At 47.5% G+C, this 25,454-nt stretch overlaps 1 protein-coding gene across 1 annotated transcript in view; it reads right to left on the bottom strand.

The window, feature by feature from the left end:
* LOC139228324 (gamma-interferon-inducible lysosomal thiol reductase-like) overlaps nt 1-25,454 on the bottom strand; it is a 91,800-nt gene that overhangs the window by 13,134 nt on the left and 53,212 nt on the right. The window contains exon 5 of the mRNA XM_070859510.1: nt 9,364-9,432. Within this exon, the coding sequence (XP_070715611.1) occupies nt 9,364-9,432 (69 nt within the window). The remainder of the gene's footprint in view (nt 1-9,363; nt 9,433-25,454) is intronic.

Below are 25,454 nucleotides of genomic sequence, written 5' to 3'. Positions count from 1 at the left end.
AAGCATCAGCTGAGAATAGAAGCTCTTTCAGCAGCCAGTAATAAACCACAACAGGTAGCGGTTATTAAAATTAAAGCCCACAGGAGGGAGCCGGACCGAACCAGTCCAGATTGGCTGAGTCACCAGGGAAATAAAGCTGCAGCCGTAGCTGCACAGGAGGCATTAGAACAGGAAGAGTGTGAGGAAGCCTCAGTCAGTGCCGCTGGGGCCCGAGACCAACAGATAAGTATTGAGAAACTACACCAGGACACTTCTGAGGAAGAAATAGGTATGTGGACAAAGCAGGGCGCAACGCAAGGGAAGGATAACGTTTGGAGACGAAACGACAAGGTAATGGTGCCTGAATGCATACAGAATACCTTATTGGAGTTGCATCATGGCCTGTCTCATTCAGGACGAGAGGCCATGACCGGGAGTCTTGGGAGAGATTGGTGGTGGAAGGGGATGGGGAGAGATATTGCCAAACATTGCCATCGATGCATTACATGTGCACAATATAATCCAGGCAGGCCCATTAAAATTAAAATGGGACACCAGCCCCATCCACGGGGGCCATGGGAACACGTACAAATTGATTTCACAGGTCCTTTGCCCCCATCCCATGGAAAAAGATATTGCCTGGTGATTATAGATCAATTTACCCGGTGGGTGGAAGCTTTCCCCACACGTGATTGCACTGCCTCACAGTGGCAAGGATATTGACCGAGCAGGTGATTCCCCAATGGGGAGTGCCTCAACAGTGGCAAGGATATTGACCGAGCAGGTGATTCCCCGATGGGGAGTGCCTCAACAGTGGCAAGTATATTGACCGAGCAGGTGATTCCCCGATGGGGAGTGCCTCAACAGTGGCAAGGATATTGACCGAGCAGGTGATTCCCCGATGGGGAGTGCCTCAACAGTGGCAAGGATATTGACCGAGCAGGTGATTCCCCGATGGGGAGTGCCTCAACAGTGGCAAGGATATTCTGACCAAGGCACCCATTTCACCGGAAAAATTGTAAAAACAATGGATAGGACCGTATGAGGTTATAATCAGCAGGGACACTTGTGCCTGCATCGATGTTAAAGGGAACGGACAAAGGAAGCAGCTGGTTTTTGAACCAGCCGTTTAGCACACGTATTAGTTGTTGTTGTTTGTCTATTTACAGATTGACAGCGAGAGATTCTTCAAGCAAGCCATATGGCCATTTTGCCTTTGACTATTTGTTAATTATAGAGTAATAAGATGAAACTATATATTGCGATCGGTGCGATTATCATAGTTCGTGTTAGGTCCGGCCTGCTAGCTAGACCGAAACGAGAGTTACATGTGAATAACTTTTTTGTACATGTCTTATGTTTATGCGCAAAATGAGAACTTTTCCAGTTGCTGGGTATGTTCGCACATCCCCATACATAGCAAAGGAGGCATCCCTTTGAGGTCAATCTCCCTTAACAGTTCGGAAATAGCAGAGTGGGTAATGCGACAAAACGGTACAGGGCAAGTAAATGATACTTGGAAGCAGAGTGGGGATAAAGAAACGTGGAGATCGGGGGGTTACCTTTTGGATGCATTGATGGATGGTACCAGCCAGAATACAATAGGTCGGTACAACCCCGTTCCTGGTTTTGACCAACACCTCAGGAGTTGGAAGGCCCACCGCTGACATTTGTTTCACTAGAAACCTGACCGGTGAGGAAACAGGTTTTGTAGCAGGATACTTTAACCTCGCCAGGTGGAACATAATAGCCAGCGAAACAACAAACCAGGGGTTCTTTGAAATAGAGGGTTTGAAGAATCAAACAAGTAGCCAGGACTGGGACCCTAAGATTAGGTGGCGACGGGGGCTGAGAGAGAGATTGGGATCGAATCTAACAGCATACAATGGCACTTATTTTGTGTGCGGGTATAAGGCCTACCCCTGGTTGCCACAGGACTGGAGGGGGTCCTGTTATTTGGGATATGTGGTCCCCTTTTGTCAGACAGGTACGTACTTTAGCAGAAGTACAGACACCAGGTCAACTAAGATGAGATCTTACCCCGGTAGAGAGGCTATTTGGGGTCATGATGCTCCCATTCGGGATAGGACGCACCATGGATGAATTACGTAACCTAGAGAGGGTACTGGAATAGATAGTTAACGACACTGCTGAAGCAATGGAGAGCATAACGGCTGAAATGGTAGCCATACGCACAATGGTACTCCAGAACCGAATGGCCCTAGATACTAGCACAAAGTGGGGGCACATGTGCCTTAATTGGAGCTGAATGTTGCACTTACATTCCCGATAATTCAGAAAACATAACCAACCTCGCTGATCACATAAGAAGGGAGGTAAAGAAGTTATCCACGACAGCAGGAGGATCTGGCTGGTTTGACTGGCTGTTAGGGGAATCCTGGGGGTCCTATCTTATGCATGGAGTAATTATTCTGGTTGTAATAATAATTACTTGCTGTCTGATTATCGGGTGTTTTAATATCTGCTGTAAAGTTATGATGGCCCGACTGATGCCAGTAGCCAGTGTAATCGCCGAAGAAGAAGCACACCTGATGGAAATACCTGAAGACACCAAGGATGAAGAAACAGACGACGATGACACCATCCACTAATTGGAAAGGCCTTCCCCCCACCCCTCGGAGCCAGTACCCGGTGCCACTCCTAACCCGGGCCGAAAAGCCTCCCTCCCATTCCACCCCCACTCCCCCCAGAGCCACTCCTAACCTGGGCCAAAAGGCCTCCCTCCCCGCCCACTCCTAACCCGGGCCAAAAGGCCTCCCTCCCCGCTCACCCCCCATGCCCGGGCTGCCCCCAGAGCCGGTACTCAGTGCTGTTCCTAGCCTGGGCTGAAAGGCCTCCCTCCCATCCCCCCCCAGTGCCGCTCCTAGCCCGGGCCGAAAGACCTCCCTCCCATTCCCCCTCCCCCCGGAGCCGCTCCTAGCCCGGGCCAAAAAGGTGGACAGACCAGACCAGAAGCCCCAGATTAAAGTGAATTCGAGATTAAAGACAAGAAGGAGATTGTTACAGTAATTGAGCTGTACTACACAACTGGTCAATAAAAGAGGTTAGAATTACCCACTCTCTCCCTGCCATGGAACTGGATCTTCTGCGCTAATGCTCTTGCCTCGCTGATTTTGTTAACCGCCCAGGTTTTCCACAGCGGACACACACGCTGTCAAGCTGGCCAAACTTTGCATAAATGGCCAGAATTGGCGCGGGTTACGCCCCCAAAGAGTAAAAAAAAATCGAAGCCTAAAAAACGAACCTAAGTGAATTACGCTGGAGCAGAAACTTTGGGGAAACTTGGAGATTTTAATTTACTCCAATGAGTTCAGCAAATTTCCTGGTGGGGAGCAATGTGTCGTGCAGGATTTCAGCCTCCCAAACATTCACAATGAGGCTGCCTCTGCTGCAGAACTGAAATTCAAGCAACTTAACAAGTCCATTAATTGTCACTTACCCCATTTACTGCCTGCTATGGCCATTGGACTTTCTTTGGTGGTCCTACAAAGTTTTATCCTTACAGAGATAAATCAAAACTCTAGAATATTAGTCAAGCTTTACATCCCGAACCTTGTATACTGAACTAGTTACCTCCCGTGGAATTATATTTCTAACATCCCATCAATTCAGGGTCCATCATTTTCCACGATGTATTTCATGATGTCATGTTTGTAACCTTCACATAACTGTAACCTTTATGTAACAACACTGTACACTGTATACACCTGAGAACTGCACACCTTGATCACAGGGGGTGAACTTGTGGAGACACTCCTCACCTGGTCATCCAGGTATATAAACGGAGGTCCCACGCAGGGTCAGCACTCTTTCGTCCTGCAAATAAAGGTTCAGGTCACGCAGTGACCTTGTCTGCAGTACATGCCTCATGTGATTCTATAGTAAGGTGCAAGGACACTACATTTGGCGATGAGAAACGGGAATCAATGACCCACGAGAATGGCCACCGGTAGCACAGAGGAACGATACTGTGTTGATGAGGACTGGGACGATTTTGTTGAGAGGCTCCAGCAGAGCTTTGTCACGAAGAACTGGCTGGGAGATGCAGTGGCTGACAAGCAGAGGGCGCATCTACTGACCAGCTGTGGATCCAAGACGTACGCGCTGATGAAAGACCTGCTCGCACCCGAGAAGCCGGCGGATAAGTCCTTTGAAGAGCTCAGCTCACTGATCGGTGAGCACCTCAAACCGGTGAGCAGTATACACATGGCCCGGCACCGGTTCTATACACAACGGCGTTGGGAGGGACAAAGCATATCGGACTTCGTTGCGGACCTTCGGCATTTGGCCAGCCTCTGTAAGTTCACAGACGCCTGCAGGGGGGAGATGTTAAGGGATTTCTTCATTGAGGGCATTGGTCATGCTGGGATTTTCAGGAAGCTTTATGAGACCAAGGACTTGACTTTGGAAAGGGCAGCGTTGATAGCTCAGACCTTCATGGCAGGGGAAGAGGAGACCAAGATAATTTACGCACGCAGTCCTGGTTCCAACGTGACGATGGACCAGGGAGTTAACATTGTAAACGCGACTCAGAACCCCGCAGGCAGGCAAGGGCAATTCGACACCGCCCAGGCAGCAACAGACTCTCGGGTGGGCCAGCAACAGAGACAATGGCAGGGGGATCGGCAATTCACGCCATCACAAAGGACAATGCGTCCCGGGATGGGACCATTGACACTCAGCAACAGAGTGCTCAGGAGTAATCAAAGAGACAATCAGAGAGGAATGCCTGGTAACAGTTCCTTTGTTCACAACAATCTCAGCTCATGCTGGAGGTGCAGGGGCAAACATGCTGCGAGAACCTGTAGGTTTCAACAATTTATCTGTAAAAACTGTAACTTCAGTGGACATCTGGCCAGAATGTGCAGAAAGCCCGTAGCGAGGCTAGTTTACAAGGCAGAGGAACCAGACGAGGGGTCTCCAAGGCATGTTGATGCTTGGGGCAAAGCTATGGATGCTGAAGTCCAGCGGGTTCATGTGGCAGACATCCACAGCTCGTATACCAAAACGCCACCTATGATGATGTAAGTCCTATTAAATGGCATCCCGGTACGCATGAAGCTGGACACAGGAGCCAGCCAGTCACTTATGAGTGCCCAACAATTTGAAAAACTATGGCCACTCAAAGCTAACAGGCCCAAACTGGAACGCATTGACACAAATTTACGGACGTACACCAGAGAGATCATCTCAGTGCTAGGCAGTGCAAACTTGATGGTCACACACAATGGATCGGAGAACAAGCTGCCACTCTGGATTATCCTGGGGAATGGTCCCCCGCTCTTGGGGAGGAGCTGACTAGCTGAGATGAACTGGAAATGGGGGGATGTGCATACCATTTCATCTGTGGAGCGAAGTTCATGCTCACAGGTCCTACAGAAATTCGAGTCACTTTTTCAACCAGGTGTCGGGACTTTTAAGGGCACCAAAGTAGTGATACGCATCACCCCGGACGCCAGACCAGTGCACCACAAAGCCAGAGCCGTGCCGTATGTGATGCATGAGAGAATTGAGAGTAAGTTGGACAGGCTGCTCAAAGAGGGCATAATTTCACCTGTTGAATTCAGTGACTGGGCAAGCCCCATTGTTCCTGTCCTAAAAGTGGATGGCTCGGAGGGTTTGTGGCGACTACAAGGCCACCATCAACCGAGTGTCACGACAAGACCAATACCCGCTTCCGAGAGCGGAGGATCTTTTTGCCATGCTGGCAGGTGGCAAGCTGTTCACCAAGTTGGACCTCACTTCAGCCTACATGACCCAGGAACTGGCTGAAGAATCCAAGCTTTTGACCACCATCACTACGCACAAGGGGCTATTTGTTTACAACAGGTGTCCATTTGGCATTCGTTCAGCAGCCGCTATCTTCCAGAGGAAAATGGAAAGCTTGCTTAAATCCATTCCTGGAACAATCGTATTCCAAGATGACATCCTAATAACGGGTCGAGAGGAACATCTCCACAACCTGGAGGAGGTGCTACGCCGACTGGACCGGGTAGGCCTGCAACTAAAGAAGTCCAAGCGTGTGTTTTTGGCCCCAGAGGTAGAGTTTTTGGGCAGGAGGGTTGCCGCAGATGGGATCCGGCCTACCGAATCCAAAACGGAGGCGATCCATCGTGCGCCCCGGCCCGGCAACACATCGGAGCTGTGATCATTCCTGGGACTCTTGAATTACTTCGGGATCTTTCTGCCGAACTTAAGCACATTGTTGTAGCCACTACACGTGCTCCTGTGTAAGGGTTGCGAATGGTTTTGAGGGGACTGTCAAGAACGGGCTTTCAATCGGGCGCAGAACCTGCCTTGTTCGAACAAGCTGTTGACCTTGTACAACCCCTGTAAGAAACTGGTTTTAACATGTTATTCATCATCCTATGGGGTTGGGTGCGTGTTGCAGCAGAGTAATGATGAGGGCCAACTCCAACCTGTGGCTTATGCCTCCAGGTCGCTCTCCCAAGCAGAACGGGGATATGGGATGGTTGAAAAGGAAGCACTCGCATGTGTCTATGGGGTGAAAAAGATGCATCACTACCTTTTCGGCAGAAGGTTCAAGTTAGAAACAGACCACAAGTCGTTAACATCCCTGTTGTCCGACAGCAAGGCTGTCAATGCCAATGCGTCAGCTCGCATACAGCGGTGGGCCCTCACGCTGGCTGTGTATGACTACACCATACGGCACCGGCCAGGCACCGGAAATTGCGCTAACGCGCTCAGCAGGCTCCCACTGGCGACCACTGAGGGGGCGTCTGAGCAAAGCGCGGAGATAGAAACATAGAAACATAGAAAATAGGTGCAGGAGTAGGCCATTCGGCCCTTCTAGCCTGCACCGCCATTCAATGAGTTCATGGCTGAACATGCAACTTCAGTACCCTATTCCTGCTTTCTCGCCTTACCCCTTGATCCCCCTAGTAGTAAGGACTTAATCTAACTCCTTTTTGAATATATTTAGTGATGGTCGTGGCCGTTGAGGCTTTCGACAGTGCAGGCTCCCCCATCACAGCCCGCCAGATCAAAATCTGGACCAACAGAGATCCCCTCCTATCCCTGATAAAGAAATGTGTCCTGACTGGGGATTGGGCGCCCGCACACGGAGCGTGCCCTGAGGAGGTCAGACCATTTCACAGATGGATGGATGAGCTCTCCATCCAAGCCGACTGCCTGCTATGGGGCAGCCAGGTAGTCATGCCCCAGATTGGAAGGGAAGTATTTATCAGGGAACTCCACAGCGAGCACCCTGGCATTGTGTTAATGAAGGCCATTGCCCAATCACATATATGGTGGCCGGGAATTGACTTAGACCTGGAACACTGGGTTCGCAGGTGCACGACGTGTGCCAAGCTAGGTAATGCCCCCAGGGAGGCCCCACTCAGCCCGTGGCCCTGGCCCACCAGGTCATGGTCATGTATTCACGTAGACTACCCGGGCCCGTTCATGGGAAAAATGTTCCTCATTGTTGTTGATGCATACTCGAAATGGATCGAGTGCATCATATTGAATTTGTGCACGACATCCACCACTGTGGAGAGTCTGCGTACGGTCTTTACGACCCACGGCTTGCCGGACATCCTGGTTAGTGACAATGGCCCGTGTTTCACTAGCTATGAATTCCAGGAGTTTATGTCGGGTAATGGCATCAAACACGTCAGGACAGCACCGTTCAAGCCGGCTTCCAATGGCCAGGTGGAACGTACGGTTCAAATCATAAAACAGGGCATGCTCTGGATTCAAGGACCCTCCCTTCAGTACCGCCTATCGCGCCTCCTGCTGGCCTATAGGTCCCGCCCGCATTCGCTCACGGGAATCCCACCCACGGAACTACTCATGAAGCACATGCTTAAAACGCAGCTCTCCCTCATTCATCCAGCCCTGTCAAACATTGTTGAGGGCAAGCGCCAATCCCAAATCGCGAGCCATGATCTCAGTGGGGAGATGCATAGAAATCGATGACCCGGTATTCATTCTCAATCATGGTCTGGGATCCAAGTGGCTTGAGAGTACTGTAATTGGCAAAGAGGGGAATAGGGTCATAGTGGTCAGACTTAACAATGGGCAGATATGACGCAAACATCTGGACCAAGTAAAGAAAAGATTCAGCATGGACACTGAGGAACCTGAGGAAGATCATGAGATGTTACCCACACCACTGCCAGTGAACGAGCAACAAGGATCTTCACCAGCATGCACAGTCCCTGCGGCCAGCCCGGACAGGCTGGAGTCACCTCAGGCGACAGAGACGCAGGCCAAGGCTCAACAACCAGAGCCCGAACTGCGGCGCTCCATGAGAGAGCATCGACCGCCTGAAAGACTCAATCTTTGGCCCAAAGACATTGGGGGGAGGTGATGTCATGTATGTAACCTTCACATAACTGTAACCTTTATGTAACAACACTGTATACTGTATACACCTGAGAACTGCACACCTTGACCACAGGGGGTGAACTTGTGGGAGACACTCCTCACCTGGTCACCCAGGTATATAAAGGGAGGTCCCACGCAGGGCCAGCACTCTTTTGGTCCTGGGAATAAAGGTTCAGGTCACGTTGTGACCTTGTCTGCAGTACATGCCTTGTGTGATTCTATAGTAAGGTGCAAGGATGCCACACATGATCTCTGACTCTACCTATTGTTTAACACTCAATCCTATTCTTACTCAGGCACTCATCGCCATTATTACCTGAACTTGCTCAGAGTCTGTTTCACATATCTGCTACTTTGTGAGGAAAAACGCTCATCTTTTTAAGGCTTCTTCATTTTGAATGTCATCGTTCTGTGCCTCACTGTTCAAGTGAGATAACCTCAATGGAAAGATGTATATGGCATCAAATTGTAACTGATTCAGTTGTTGATATCTGCAATGCAGTTTCTGCATTCCATTACTGGGAAAGTTGGAGAGAGAGATTTCTGCTTTAAGAGACTGTTGTGGAAAAATATTTCCGAGACTGTATAATATATAAAGAGAGGTTTATTAAATTGGAGACAAAGCTTTGGGAGAACTATTAGATTGGTACAAAGATGCTTTAATATTTTCCTGTTGGTAAGCTGCAATGTGCGAAGGCCTTGTGCAGGTTGCTGTGAACGGCCAGAATATGTTGCGTGTTTCACTTTCCAGCCTCAGGCCGCAGTGTGTCCCTCGTTACCCTGGCAACCCGAACTTTTTGGGGCAGATCTTCGGCTGCTTAAGGACAATGTGCACCAGGCCACATTCACAAGTTAAAACGGGGAAACTTTCAACTTTTTTTTCACGTAGTCAGGCCCCACAAAATGGGCGTAACTCTTTAAATACGCTCCAAAAATAGCATTGGGGAAAATGGAGTCCTTTGTTCTGTGGACAAATGCTAAATGTTGGCTGAAATTTTTCTTTTTACTCACTGTGTAGATGTTACAGACCAGATCGAAGAGATCATTCTCCGCATGATGCTGGAGTCCCTCCGAGTGTTCCTGTGCAAAGACAGATCTCAGTCACTGAAATCACACAATAACAACACACAGAAAAATACTCTGCTCGGACATTTAACTTCATACAAACTGTATAGGCACGAGCAAAAAATAGCAAACATAAAAATATAAAACAAACACATTTTCGGGAAATTTATTTTTGACAAGATTAGAAGCTAGGTATAGCCGAGGACGCCCGCCTTAGCCTAAGGCCCTTTTAACAAGGCTCTGACCATCCCTTCGCTTCCCACGCTGATGTCCCTCAGTATGTGACAATCGAGATTGGACAATTGTAAACTGTTCAAAGGATGGAACTGTGTCCCTTTCTGAAAAGTTAGCTTTTTGTGTAACCCAGATGGCCCATTTCTAATCAGATCGGTTGACTGCTTAATTTTATGAAAGCTTCTGCAAAGTGCAGTGTCCTTCAAATAATTGGAATCTTATTTTGCGATTTCAGTTTGTTTTTAAATCAGATCCCTTCAGTGTTGCTCATTTTCCTTCAATGTTAAAGCATTTTGGATTTGGAGGAATTGGTGTAAATATTTATGTGAATGCAGGAATTAGAATAATTTATCCCCACATTATCTCCAACCTATTGGAGAACCTGAGCTGATCATTTTTCACCATTTTCCTTCCAAAAATTAATGTGCAGTTGTGCACATTATAAACCACTGGTTTGGCATCAGCTGGAGTATTGTGGATAATCCTGGGCACACAGTGCAGGAAAGATGGGAAGATTTTAGGAAAGGTACGGAGGCAGTTTACAGAATGTTACCAGCGATGGGGGACTGTATTCATGAGAAGTTGGAAAAGTTAGAACGGTTCCCCTTGGAACAAGCACGGTTAAGAGGTGACCTAACTGAGGTTTACAAGACGATGTGAGGTTTTAATAGAGTAAATAATGAAAAAATATTCCCTCTTGTGACTGGGTCAATAACTAAAAGTCAGAGGTCCAAAATCGTTCGAAACAAATCTAGAGGGGAAATGAGCAGAATTGTTTTCACTCTGACAGTTGTGGGGAGCTGGAACGTTCTACTTGAGAAGGTGCTGGAAGCTAATTCCATAAATCATTTTAAAAGGGAATGGACAGACACTGGAGGATGAGAAACGTACGGACAAACTGACAGACTGTGGGACTGAGCACAACTGCACTTTCAGGAACGATGGGCCGAATAACCTCCTTCTGTGCTGTACATTTCTAATATTCTATGATGATCAGTTCTTCGCTGAATCAGACATTTGTCTGAAACCCTTTTGAGGGAGATTTTGAGGCCTGGTACTCAGCTGGAATGGGGCCCCAGAAATGGTGGTGTTCGACGTAGTGCTGAGGGAATTGGCGCAGTGTCCATCTTCCACAGGCTGGAGACCCTTTCAATGTGCAAATTAGGTCCAATAATTCATATATTCTATAACCCCTAAGGACAGCACTGGGCAACTGGCAGGTCAGAGGAGCCCAGCAGGGACTTCCCTTCCAGACTCCACATTAACAACCGAAGCTCACGGCGGATTGGATCCCTTCCCAGTAATGGGCACCAGATGGGCCTTCCTTGGGAGTCCGGGCTAGCCAGGTTGGGATACCCAATGATGCAGTAGCCTGGAGCCAAAGGGCTGACTCGGGGTATTCAATTTCCACATGCAACACACCGGCCCTCTACTAATGAGGCCTGGCACTCAAAATAGACCAGGCCTCCTATCGGGACTATCAGTGACTGGAGGGAAAATCTACTTTAACAGGAACAGCGCCCTCAGAAACAAGGGCAGCTTGTTTCATCCTCGCATTGAGGGGCAATCGATTCTATAACCAATTGATCCCCTCACTGAGGGGCAATCGATTGTATAATTTGTTCACAGGATATAGCCATCACTGTTCTGTAGGCAGACACTGCAGAAATTTTCATGCAATGGGGGCCCACAAACAACAAACAAATTAATGACCAGAAAATAAGTGAGGGAGTTTATCCTTTCCCCTTTCTCCATCTCATCTGTTGTTTTATTGGCAACAATTTGTTACTCCTTGACTGTTGTTTTCATACCAGCTTGCTCCTTATTTATTCACAGGCTCCCTACCCGTCTGATTATGTAATTGCTTTTTTAGAAATATGACACTTGAGTTAATCATAATTGATCACTTTTCAGATGTGATGGCATTTTGTGTGTACAACGGTTTGTGTGCATATGTGTGAGGGTTTGTGAGGTTTATGTGTGTGTAAGAGTTTGTGTGTGTGTGAGGGTTTGTGTGTGTGAGGGTGTGTGTGTGAGGGTGTGTGAGGGTTTGTGTGTGAGGGTTTGTTTGTGTGAGGGTGTGTGTGTGAGTGTGTGTGTGTGTGATGTGTGTGTGTGATGTGTGTGAGGGTTTGTGTGTGAGGGTGGGTCTTTGAGACTGTGTGTGTGAGGGATTCTGTGTGTGTGAGGGTTTCTGTGTGTGTGAGAGTGTGTGTTTGAGGGTGTGTGTGTGAGGGTGTTTGTGTGAGGGTTTGTGTGTGAGGGTTTGTGTGTCTGTTTGAGGGTGTGTGTGAGGGTGTGTGTGTGTGTAAGGGTTTATGTGAAAGGGTTTGTGTGTGAGGGTTTGTGTATGTGAGGGTTTGTGTGTGTGAGTGTGTGTGTGAGAGGGTGTGTGTGAGGGTGTGTGTGTGAGGCTGTGTGTGTGAGGCTGTGTGTGTGAGGGTATGTGTGAGATGGTGTGTGTGCATGAGAGTTTGTGCGTGAGGGTGTGTGCGTGAGGGTGTGTGTGTGAGGGTGTGTGTGAGGGTTTGTGTGTGAGAATTGAGGGTGTGTGTGTGTGAGGGTGTGTGTGAGGGTGTGTGTGTGTGTGAGGATGTGTGTGTGAGGATTTGTGTGTGAGGGTTTATGTGTGAGGGGCTGTGTGTGTGTGTGAGGGTGCGTGTGTGTGTGAGGGTGTGTGTGAGTGAGGGTGTGAGGGTGTGTGTGAGGGTGCGTGTGTGTGTGAGTGTGTGTGAGGGTGTGTGTGAGGGTGTGTGTGAGGGTGCGTGTGTATGTTTTGATGGGTGAGTACGTTTACGTTTGTGTGTCGACATGTGTGTTTGTGTGTAAAAGATTCCAGTTTTCTACAATGACTATTAAAGCAGCAAAACCACTTTTTATTATAAAATGAAAAATAAAGATATCTTGACAATTCTAGTGTGTTTCCCAAGATCGATAATGACTAATGGCAACTCAAGAAACAGTAGCAACAGGTTTTCATGTTGCAAGTCTGTTCCTGATATGTATCCAATTCTATTTGAGGAAGTCTGTGTGAAAATCCCTCATATTAATTTGCATATAATGTACATAGCTCCGGAATTTGAGAGTAGGTCAGAGGAAGATTCCAGCTGTGAATTAATTCACAGAGTTTGCACCTTTAAATAAATGTGATATTCACCGACATCTAAATTACAGCCTCTAGCAGCAAAAAATGGATTTAAAAACTTCAGAAGCTGTCCACTTCCGTTACCATTACAATACAAAGAACTTCACTGGGCCTGGATTTGACCTCTACAGTTATGGAAGCAAAGGCTCCCTAATCCAGCAGGTATGAGGTCCCTGCTGCCTGTGTCGATGAGGGGAAAGCCTGATCATGCCACCATGGGGCAGGTGGCCATTCAAGTGGTGGGAGTGAAAGAGAATGCAGTTGTGGTAGGGGACAGTATAGTCAGAAGGATAGATACTGTTCTCTGCAGCCTGCTGTGCCAGGGTTAAAGACATCTCCTCGCGGCTGGAGGAGAACTTGGAGTGGGAGGGGGAGGATCCTGTTGTCGTGTTCCACATACGAACCAATGACATAGGTCGGACTAGGAATTAAGTTCTGTTAAGAGAGTTTGAGGAGTTGAGGTCCAAATTAAAAAGCAGAATAATCTCAGAATTGTGCCATGCGCCAATTGGTATAGGGACAATTAGATTAGAAGGATAAGTGCGTGGCTCAGAGAGTGGTGTGGGAGGTGGGGCTTTGCTCCGTGGGGCACTGGCACCAGTACTGGAGAAAGAGGGAGCTGTTCCTTTGGGACAGGCTCCACTTGAACCGGCTGGAACCAGTGTCCGGGCAAATGGAATAACTAGGGCAGTAGACAGGACTTTAAACTAATGAAGGGGCGGGGAAAGGATTCAGGAACGAGTACATTTAAAAGCAGCAAGAGAGCTGTCAACGCTCGAGAGCAGAGCAGAGTATTGGGTAACAATAAGCAGGGTGGACCAGCTAGGGACAGAGAGAGTAACAAAGGTCATAGGGTATCAGTGACATCAGGGAACGAGAGAAAAAAGTCAAAGCTAAAGGCACTATGGGCCCAAAATTCATCAGGATGTAAGGTCCGCCCATTTCTCGGCGGTATTCAGGCAGTGCGTCATTTTAAACCGCCGGAATACCGCTAAGACCAAAGACTGCTAGTTTGGTGAATATGTTTTTGGCGGTGTGCGAGCATTATAGTCGATAAGATAGACTTTCTTATCGATGGAATGTGCAGCACTCACTGCGCAAGCTCAACGTTTTTTTTGCCGTTTTTTCACAGATGCTTTTCCCCCGCGATTTCGGGGGTCAGGGGTCACCTGCGCATGCGCAGAGAGTTGAAGTCCAGGGAGAGAGAGTGAGAAGGAGGGAGAGAGAGTGAGAAGGAGGGAGAGAGAGTGAGAAGGAGGGAGAGAGAGTGAGGGTCAGTTGTTTTCATCAGAGATTCCAGAATGAAATAATATTAATAACAAATAATACAATATCAACAATAATAATACATATTTTTAATTAAAAAATCATATAATAAATATAAATATAATGGAAATGCCGAAAAAGAAGTTGAAGTGCAGGAACATCGAGGAGGACGGGAGGTTGAGGGCACCCACCTTCGTCGAGACGGAGCTGCCTGCCATGCTGGCGAATATCACGGAGAGATACTCCGACTTAACGAAGGGTGGTCGTGGAAAGCCCCCCCCCCCCACCAAAGGAGTACAACAGAATATGGGCCGAGATCGGGGAGGCCGTGACCTCCACAAGTACAATGGTATTCACCGGGGAAAGGTGCTGTAGGAGGTGGAACAACCTGGTGAGGGTGGCAAGAGTCAGTAATGATTTTATTTATGCCCCCCCCATGTGCCATGTACCATGTAAATGTAGGGTCAGTGTCACACGGATGATGTTATTTATCCCAAGGTTACAGCAATGTATTCGTGCTTTCAGGCAATGACAAGAGGATCAACCCAGTGTTTGGATGTGTGTGTGTGTGCGTGTGTGTGTGTGTGTGTGTGTGTGAGTGTGTGTGTGTGTGAGTGTGTGTATGAGTGAGTGTGTGAGTGTGAGTGTGTGTGTGTGAGTGTGTGTGTGTGTGTATGAGTGAGTGTGTGAGTGTGAGTGTGTGAGTGTGTGAGTGTGTGTGTGTGTGAGTGTGAGTGTGTGTGTGTGAGTGAGTGTGTGTGTGTGTTTGTGTGTGTGTCTGTGAGTGTGTGAGTGTGAGTGTGTGTGTGTGTGTGAGTGAGTGTGTGAGTGTGAGTGTGTGTGTGAGTGTGTGTGTGTGAGTGTGTGTGTGTGTGTATGAGTGAGTGTGTGAGTGTGAGTGTGTGTGTGAGTGTGTGTGTGTGAGTGTGTGTGTGTGTGTGTTTGTGTGTGTGTCTGTGAGTGTGTGAGTGTGAGTGTGTGTGTGTGTGTGAGTGAGTGTGTGAGTGTGAGTGTGTGTGTGTGAGTGAGTGTGTGTGTGTGTTTGTGTGTGTGTCTGTGAGTGTGTGAGTGTGAGTGTGTGTGTGTGTGTGAGTGAGTGTGTGCGTGTGAGTATGTGTGTGTGTTTGTGTGTGTGTCTGTGAGTGTGTGAGTGTGAGTGTGTGTGTGTGTGTGAGTGAGTGTGTGAGCGTGTGTGTGAGTGAGTGTGTGTGTGTGTGAGTGAGTGTGTGTGTTTAAATGGGATGAAGATTTTTACTTTCATTTACTTTTGTCTGCAGAAGACGACATCTGCAATAGCAGAGGATCAACGGTGTATGCGGGGAGGACCCCAACGCAAGAATTATTGACGGAGGTTGAGATCTGTGCCCTGTCGCTGGTCAGGGATAGCAACTGTACCACCACCGGAGTTGGAGCTGACCCACCCACACAGGATGGTCCGTTCAATACAATCCCCAGTCTGTGTTGCGGTTGTGTGATGTCATGTAATATAACTGTAACTGTAATGTTGGCCTCATGTAATGTAATGTAAGTTTATTGCACTGTAATGTTGGGCTCAAGTGATGTACTGCAATGTTGGGAGCAGGTGACGCAATGCATATGTATATGTATATATGTGTTGTCTGTCTGCGATAAGTAATTCAGCAATGCACCAGTGGTGGACATTTCAGTAAGACTGCGCTATGTCACTGCACTCATGTACTCATGTAACCCTGACCCCTCCCCTGGTGCCAAGCATGTTTAAATGTTGTTTTGTGCTTCCAGAATCGGAGGATTCAGAACAGACCTCCGCAGAGAGACCAGACGACAGACCCACTGCCTCCACCTCTGGTGTCACCCAGCCCTCTCCCGACTTCCCCCCTGCCAGAGATGATGAAGAGGAAGAGCAGCTGATCCTGGAGCCAGTGGAGGTAGGGGTGGTGGTGGAGACGGAGAAGGATGCAGCAGTTCCATGTGGGGCAGCTGGAACATCCTCCACCACTGACTCTATATTCAGGGGATTTCCCCATGGCTCCTCTGATTCTGTGGGACCAAGTGGTACACAGCAAGGCAGCCCCAGCGTTGCAGCGCCTTTGGTGCAGAAACGGTCCATTGCTGCAAGATAGGCATGCACCAGGACATGGTGTATCTGTCACAGGCCAGCGTCGACATAGGTCGAGAGCTGATCAAGGCCATGGTTATGATAGCCGGAAACATAGCGGCGCTATCAGAACGACAGTCGGAGGAGATGTCGCGTCTGATCACCGCGATGGAGCGAAGCGCCAACTCCGTCGATACTATGTGGCAATCGACGGGATCGGGACATGGTGCGGAATCCCCCCGTGCCATAGGAGTCGGGTCGACAGCACCTGGGGAGCTGCCAGCATCTTCCAGCCTTCCAGATCACGAGCTTCTCCTGAGGCCCCATTCATTGCGCCTGCAATGTCTGACTCCCAACAACAGCAACAGCACTTGAGGTGCGGTGTTGCACGCCGGCTTGGTACCACCACGGGGAGGTCCGGGCTCAGGGGCCATGGGAAAGGGAAGGGTGGGAATAAGAAAGGGGGGGTGAGCCCCAAGGGTAGGGGTGTATACGGTCAAGGTCGAGGACAATAAAGGGCGCTTTGTTATAGTCAATTGTTCATTGTTATTTAAAATAGTTGAAGTTTGATTTTTAAACTTTTATTTCAAGTTGTTAAAGTTCTTAAAGTTGTTCAAAGTTATCGTTATAAGTTTTACAAAGTTTTACAATTGTTCTATATTTTTTACATTTTTACTTAAATGTTTTAATTCAATTTAAGCGCTCTTATAGAGCGTCAAATGTTTGGGGTAACAGTCATCAGGTTCCCACACACTGCAGGAAAAGATGACACAGCTCTCCGCATTCAAGCAAAGTGTTCATTTATGAGCTGCTGACATAACAATTTTGCAGAAGCATACGCTCCACGTGCCCTTCGCTGTGGTGTTTGGGGGGAGGGAAGCTGGTGTCTGGAAGCTCCTCCTCATCCTTCTCCCCTCATTTACCTCTTCTTCCTCCTCACTCTCCTACACTCTCCTCAGATGGTCCCACAGTCCCCTGTGCCAATTCCTGTCCCTGCGTGATTGCTAAATGATGCAACATGCAGCACCCCACTGTGAACTGAGCAACCTGCTGAGGGAGGGAGTGCAGCCCGCCTCCCGAGTGGTGCAACAATCGAAAGGTTGGCAACTAAATATTCTAGGATACTTAACTTTTAGAAGAAATTGGCAAAATGGAAAAGTAGGAGGGGTAACCCTGATAATAAAGGATGGGATAAAGACTGGAGAGAGAAAGGATCTTAGCTCCGAAAATCATGAAGTATAATCAGTTTGGGTGGAGCTAAGAAACAGCGAGGGGCAGAAAGCATGCTGGGAGTTTATAGGCCCCAAACAGTGGTGGCAATGTAGGGCAAAGTATAAATCAGCCAATTGGAGGTGCATGTAACAAGGGTAATACAGTAACCATGAGGAATTTTAATCTAAATATTGACTGAGCAAACCAAAGTTGCAGTAATAGTGTGGAGGACGAATTCTTGGACTGTATACAAGATAGTTTTCTAGATCAATGGAATTTAATTCAGAGAAGTGTGAGGTGATGCACTTTGGGAAGGCTAGTAAGGAAAGAGTATATACATTAAATGGTAAGCTACTTAATAGTGTAGATGAACAAAGGGACCTTGGAGTGCTTGTCCACAGATCCTGAAAGTAGCAGGCCAGGTGGATAAGGTGGTTAAGAAGGCATACGGAATGCTTGCCTTTATTGGCCGAGGCATAGAATATAAGAGCAGGGAGATTATGCTTAAATTGTATAATACACTGGTTCATCTTCATCATCATAGGCAGTCCCTCGGAATCGAGGAAGACTTGTTTCCACTCTTAAAAAAGAGGTCTCAGGTGGCTGAACAGTGCAATACGAGAACCACAGTCCCTGTCACAGGTGAGACAGATAGACGTTGAGGGAAAGGGTGGGTGGGACTGGTTTGCCGCTAGCTCTTTCCGCTGCCTGCACTTGATTTCTGCATGCGATGAGACTCGAGGTGCTCAGCGCCCTCCTGGATGCAGTTCCTCCATTTAGGGCGATCTTTGGCCAGGGACTTCCAGGTGTCAGTGGGGATGTTGCACTTTATCAGGGAGCCTTTCAGGGTGTCCCAGTAACGTTTCCTCTGCCCACCTTTGCCATGAAGGAGTTTCGAGTAGAGCGCTTGTTTTGGGAGTCTCGTGTCGGGTATGCAAACAATGTGGCCTGCCCAGTGGAGCTGATCAAGTGTGGTCAGTGATTCAATGCTGGGGACGAAGATGCTAACATTGGTGCGTCTGTCTTCCCGGGGAATTTGTAGGATCTTGCGTTAGACATCGTTGGTGGTATTTCTCCAGCGGCTTGAAGTGTCTACTGTATATGGTCCATGTCTCTGAGACATACAGGAGGGCGGGTATTACTACAGCCCTGTAGACCATGAGTTGGTGGCAGTTTTGAGGGCCTGGTCTTCAAACACTCTCTTCCTCAGGTGGCCGAAGGCTGCACTGGCGCACTGGAGGCAGTGTTGAATCTCGTCGTCAATGTCTGCTCTTGTTGAAAAGTGGCTTCCGAGATATGGGAAGTGGTCCACGTTGTCCAGGGCTGCGCCGTGGATCTTGATGACTGGGGTGCAGTGCTGTGCGGCAAGGACAGGCTGGTGGAGGACCTTTGTCTCACGGATGTTTAGCGTAAGGCCCATGCTTTCTTACGCCTCAGTGAATACATCAACTATGTCCTGGAGTTCAGCCTCTGTATGTGCGCAGACGCAGGCGTCGTTCGCATACTGTAGCTCGACGACAGAGGTTGGGGTGGTCTTGGACCTGGCCTGGAGACGGCGTAGGTTAAACAGATTCCCACTGGTTCTGTAGTTTAGTTCCACTCTAGTGGGGAGTTTCTTGATTATGAGGTGGAGCATGGCAGCGACGAAGATTGAGAAGAGGGTTGGGGTGATGATGCAGCCCTGTTTGACCCCGGTCCGGACATGGATTGGGTCTGTAATGGATCCATTGGTAAGGATCACGGCGTGCATGTCGTCACGGAGCAGGCGGAGGATGGTGATAAACTTTTGGGGGCATCCGAAACGGAGGAGGATGCTCCATAGACCCTCATGGGTGACAGTGTCAAAGGCCTTTGTAAGGTCGAAGAAGGCCATGTATAAGGGCTGGTGCTGTTTCCTGCATTTTTCCTGCAGCTGTCGCGTTGCAAAAATCATGTCCGTTGTGCCCCGTAAGGGACGAAATCCGCATTGTGATTCCAGGAGGAGCTCCTCAGCCACAGGAAGCAGACAATTGAGGAGGACTCTAGCGACGACCTTCCCAGTGGTTGATAGCAGGGAGTTTCCTCTGTAGTTGCCGCAGTCGTTGGCCACAGCTGGAGTATTGTGTGCAGTTCTAGTCGCCATATTACAGGAAGGATGTGATTGCACTGGAGAGGGGGTGCAGAGGAGATTTACTAGGATGCTGCCTGGAATGGAGAATTTTAGTTATGAGGACAGATTGGATGGGCTGGGTTTGTTCTCTTTGGAACAGAGGAGGTTGAGAGGAGACCTCATTGAGGTGTACAAAATATTGAGGGGCCTGGATACAGTGGATAATAAGGGCCTATTTTTATTGGTGGAGGGGTCTATTATGAGGGGGCATAGTTTTAAGGTGGTTGGTGGAAGGTTTAGAGGGGATTTTTTTTTATGTTTTATTCGTTGCCAATCTTTCCAATTCTTTGTCAGATCAACTTGTCAGATCATAAACGCCAAAGATCACCTTGCACCCATCAAAGATCACTCTGCGCCAATGATTTTGCTCTTAGCCAAAAGGCCTAGAGCCAAAGCTGCACCGTTCCTGGAAGTACTGCAATACCAGGTTCGTGCCATGGAGGTGGATGGGACAGGCCCCCCACCCACCTCCTATTTAAGGGATTTGAGGAGGGGTGTCTTTACGCAGAGGGTTGTGGGGATCTGGAACTCACTGCCTGGAAGAGTGGTGGATGCAGAAACCCTCATCATTTTTAAGAGATGGTTGGATGGGCACTTAAAGTGCAGTAACCTGCAGCGTTACGGACCTAGAGCTGGTAACTGGGATTAGACTGGATGACCTTTTGTTGATGGCGCAGATATAATGGTAAGTACTTCAGGGAATCGAATACGGCCAGGGTGATCTCCTGGACTAGTTTCAATCGCCTGGATGGGTCGGAGAGGAATTTTCCCAGATTTGTTTCCCCAAGTTGGCCTGGGTTTTTATCTGGCTTTTGCTTCTCCCAGGAGATCACATGGCTCTGGTTGGGGTGGAGTGTAGAATGTTTCGGTTCAAGGGGTGTCACAGTTGTGTGGGATGGACTGGTTGGGCCGGATGCTCTTTACCTGTCTGTCATTGTTCATAGGTTTATATGTAACCTTCAGGGCTGCTGACCGAGGGCCGTGTGGATCTTTGTCGGCCGGCGCTAACATGATGGGCTGAAATGGCCTCCTTCTGCGCTGTAAATTACTATATTTCTATCTGTATGTTGAGGAACCAATTTGGCAACAGGCTATTTTAGATCAAGTATTGTACACTGAGAAAGGGTTAATTCATAACCTTGTAGTAAAGGGGCCTTTAGGGAAAAGTGACCATAATATGATAGAATTTTATATTAAGTTTGAAAGTGATTTAGTTAAATCCAAAACTAGGGTCTTAAATCTAAACAAAACAAAGTACATAGGTATGAGGGGCGAGTTGGCGAAGGCAGATTGGGAAACTACATTAAAAGGTGTGACGGAAGACAAGCAATAGCTAGAATTTAAAGAATTAATACATCATTTACAACAAATATACATTTCCTTAATGCACAAAAAACACATAGGAAAAGTGGTCCAACCCCAGCTCACAAGAGAAGTTAAAGGTAATATTAGATGAAAGGAAGAGGCTTGCCATAAAGAGTAGTAAGCCTGAGGACTGGGAGGATTTTAGAATTCAGCAAAGGAGGACCAAGAAATTGATGATGAAAGGGAAAATAGAATACGAGAGTAAACTAGCGAGAGATATAAAAACAGGCTGTTAAAACTTCTATAGGTATGTAAAAAGTAAAAGGTTAGTGAAAGTAAATGTGGGTCCCTTACAGGCTGAGACAGGAGAAATTCTAATAGGAATAAAGAAATGGCAGAGAAATTAAACAAATACTTTGTGTCAGTCTTCATGGAAGAAGACACAAAAAACCTCTTAGAGTTGTAGAGGACCAAGGGTCTAATGAGAATGAGGAACTGAAAGAAATTACTATTAGTAATAAAATAGTACTGGAGAAATTAATGGGACTGAAAGCCGATAAATCCCCTGGACTCGACAGCCTACATCCCAGGGTTTTGAAAGAGGTGGCTATAGCGATAGCGGATGCATTTGTTGTCATCTTCCAAAATTCCATAGATTCTAGAACAGTTCCCACAGATTGGAAGGTAGCTAATGTAACACTGCAATTTAAGAAAGGAGGGAGAGAGAAAAGGGGGAGCTACCGACCAGTTAGCCTGACATCAGTAGTAGAGAAAATCCTGGAATCCATTATTAAGGACATGGTACAGGGCACTTAAAAAATAATAATAGGATTGGGCAGAGTCAACATGGATTTATGAAAGGGAAATCATGTTTGACAAATCTGTTGGTGTTTTTGAAGTTGTAACTAGTAGAATAGATAAGGGGGAACCAGTGGATATGGTGTATTTGGATTTTCAGAAGGCATTCGATAAGGTGCCACACAAGAGGTCATTAAACAAAATTAGGGCTCATGGGATTGGGGGTAATATACTAGCATGGATTGAGGATTGGTTAACGGAGAGAAAACAGAGAGTAGGAATAAATGGGTCATTTTCGGGTTGGCAGACTGTAACCAGTGGGGTATCACAAGGATCGGTGCTTGGGCCCCAGCTATTCACAATCTGTATCAATGATTTGGATGAGGGGACCAAATGTAATATATCCAAGTTTGCTGATGATACAAAGCTAGGTGGGAATGTAAGTTGTGAGGAGGATGCAAAGAGGCTTCAAGAGGATCAAAACAGGTTCAGTGAGTGGGCGAGAACATGGTAAATGGAATATAATGTGGAGAAATGTGAAATTAACTACTTTGGTAGAAAAAATAGAAAAACAGAGTATTTTTTTTAAATGGTGAGAGATTGGGAAATGTTGGTGTTCAGAGGGACCTGGGTGTCCTTGTACACCAATCACTGAAAGTTAACAAGCAGGTACAGCAAGTAATTATGAAAGCAAACAGCATATTTACCTTTATTTCAAAAGGATTTGAGTAAAAGAGTAAAGATGTCTTACTGCATTTATATCTTCTTCTTAGGCAGTCCCCCGGAGTCAGGGATGACTTGCCTCCACACTAATATGAGTTCTCAGGTGACTGATGAGCCCAATGCGGGACCTAGTCTCTGTCACAGGTGGGGCAGATGGTGGTTGGAGGAACGGGTAGGTGGGGGGCTTGGGTTGCCGTATGCTCCTTCCTCTGTTTGTACTTGACTTCCGTGTGCTCCCGGCGAAGAGATTCGAGGTGTTCGGTGCCTTCTCGGATGCTCCCCCTCCACTTTGAGCGGTCTTGGACTAGGGAATCCCAGGTGTCGGTGGGGATGTTACATTTTTTCAAGGAGGCTTTGAGGGTGTCCTTGAAGTGGTTTCCCTGCCCTCCTGGAACTCACTTGCCATGACACAGCTTGGAGTAGAGCGCTTGTTTCGGCAGCTGATCAAGCGTGGTCAATGCCTCGATGCTGGCCTGAGCGAGAACACTGACTTTGGTGCACCTATCCTGCCAATGGATTTTGTGGAGGCAGCGTTGGTGGTACTTCTCCAGTGCTTTGAACTGCCTGCTATACATAGTCCATGTCTCTGAAGCATGTAGGAAGGCGAGTATCACCACTGCTCTGTAGATCATCAGCTTGGTGCTGGGTTTGAGATCTTGGTCTTCAACCACTCTTTTCCTCTGCCGACCGAAGGCTGCACTGTTACACTGAAGGTGGTGTTGGACTTCGTCATCAATGTCTGCCTTTGCTGATAGTAGGCTCCCAAGGTATGGGAAGTGGTCCACATTGTCCAAGGTCTCATCGTGGATCTGGATAACCAGGAACTAGTACTGTGTGGTGGGGGCAGGTTGGTAGAGGACCTTTGTCTTACTGATGTTTAATGTGAGACCCAGATTCTCGTAAGCTTCAGTGAAGGTATCAATGATGGTTTGGAGATTGACCTCCGAGTGTGCACAAATGTAAGCATCATCTGCATTGCGTAATTCAATGACGAGGTTGGAACAACCTTGGATCTGGCCTGGAGGTGTCGGAGATTGAACAATTTCCTGCTTGTCCTGTTAGTTAATTCCACTCCAGCGGGGAGCTTATTAAAGGTGAGATGAAGCATTGCATTGAGGAAGATTGAAAAGAGCATTGGTGCGATGACACAGCCTTGCTTGACCCCGGTCTGCATTTATATTGGGTCTGTGGTGGATCCATTGTTAGGAATCAGGACTTGCATGTGGTGACAAATTTTTGCGGACAGACAAATTTGAGAAGGGCACTCCATAATCCCTTAGGGTGACAGAGTCGAAGGCTTTTGTGAGGTCAAAGAAAGCCATGTACAGAGGTTGATGCTGCTCCCCACTTTTCTTGTATTTGTCGCATGGTGAAGATCATGTCCGTTGTGCCCCTTAGTGGGTGGAATCCACATTGCGACTCTGGGAGGAGCTCTTCAGCCACAGGGAGGAGACGATTGAGGAGGATTCTTGCAATAATTTTCCCTGCGCAGACAAATAAGAGAGATGAGGTCATGGATTCGCACCCAGAGTGCTTCTCCGCCGTGCTTTAGTGCTTCAGCGGGGATTCCATCTGCTTCTGAGGCCTTGTTGTTTTTCAGTTGTCGGATGGCCTCGTGCCGTCTGGGATTATGCCGAGGTGGTGGCAGATAGCATGCTGTGGGATGCAGTCAAGAACACTCACATCAAAGACAGACTCTTGATTGAGGAGATCCTCGAAGTGCTCCTTCCAGCGGGCATTGACTGCCTCTCTATCCTTGATGAGCACCTCTCCGTTCTTGGCTCTCAGTGGGGTAGGACCTTGAGTGCTTGAGCTGTAGGTGAGCTTGACTGCACTAAAAAATCCATGCACATCGTCATTGTCAACTACATGTTGGATCTCTTGCACTTTTTCCACACACCATTATATAGGGCCCTGGTGAGACCACACCTGGAGTATAGTGTACAGTTTTGGTCTCCTTACCTAAGGAAGGATATACTTGGCATAGAATTACTGCAGCAGACTCATTCATGGGATGGGGGGATTGTCCTATGAATAGACTAGGCTGATATTCTCTAGAGTTTAGAAGAATGAGAGGTGATCTCATTGAAACATACAAGATTATTACAGGGCTTGATGGGGTAGATGCAGGGAGGATGTTTCCTGGGGCTGGGAAGTCTAGAAGTAGGGGTCACAGTCTCAGAATAAGGGATCGGCCATTTTAGGATTGAGATGAGAAGAAATGTCTTCACTCAGAGGGTGGTGAATCTTTGGAACTCTCTACCCCAGGGGGCTATGGAGGCTCAGTCTTTGAGTATATTCAAGACAAAGATCAATAGATTTTTGAATATTATGGAAATCAAGGGATACGGGGATAGTGCAGGAAAGTGGAGTTGAGGTATTGAATGACAGAGCAGGCTCGAGGGGCCAAATGGCCTACTCCTGCTCCTATTTCTTATGTTCTTATGACCCAGTTGTCCGCTTGGGTGGCTCCAGTAGATCTTGTGGGTCCAGTGCCCCAGAGGAAAGCGAATTAGGCCCCACAGGAAGTCTGGGCACTGAGGATATAATGTGCACTGCACCCAGATTGCTCCTAGACGCCATTGGAAGAGGAACATTGACTCTAATCTCTATTAAAACCAGTCACTTTCAATCTTGGTTACCGCCAGAGTCAGTATTTAGCTCAAAGTACACAAGACAATTCTAACATGATCCATGGTCTTTGTGCTTAATTAGACAAAAAGGACATTCTTCCCCTGCAAATACATTTAGAAAACGTAGATTAAAAGGAAAAACTGAATCTGTTGCAGGAATGATAGAAAAAGATAAAATACTAGCGATACACTGCAGGTCAGTCAGAATCTAAAGACTGATGCTTGCAAAGCCTTCACCAGTTGAGTGATACCTCATCTAGTGTGAGTGTGAAGAGTGGGCAGTGGATGATGGAGACTCCTTGAATCCAATTAAACCCAAATATAAGCTACATTATGGAGTTTGAGCCAGATTCAGGATTTAAGGAAATATTGCACATTTTATTATTTTGTTTGCAAGGGAGAAGGATTTTAAAGTTTTCTAAAAGTTGTGAAAACTGTTGGGAGTTTTTGTGCTGAGGATGAAGAAAATACCAGAATAAAAACTCAAAAACATAG

This window comes from Pristiophorus japonicus, chromosome 17, assembly GCF_044704955.1.
Source record: "Pristiophorus japonicus isolate sPriJap1 chromosome 17, sPriJap1.hap1, whole genome shotgun sequence".
Classification (NCBI taxonomy): Eukaryota; Metazoa; Chordata; class Chondrichthyes; family Pristiophoridae; genus Pristiophorus; species Pristiophorus japonicus.
This window is presented reverse-complemented; position numbering and strand designations above follow the sequence as displayed.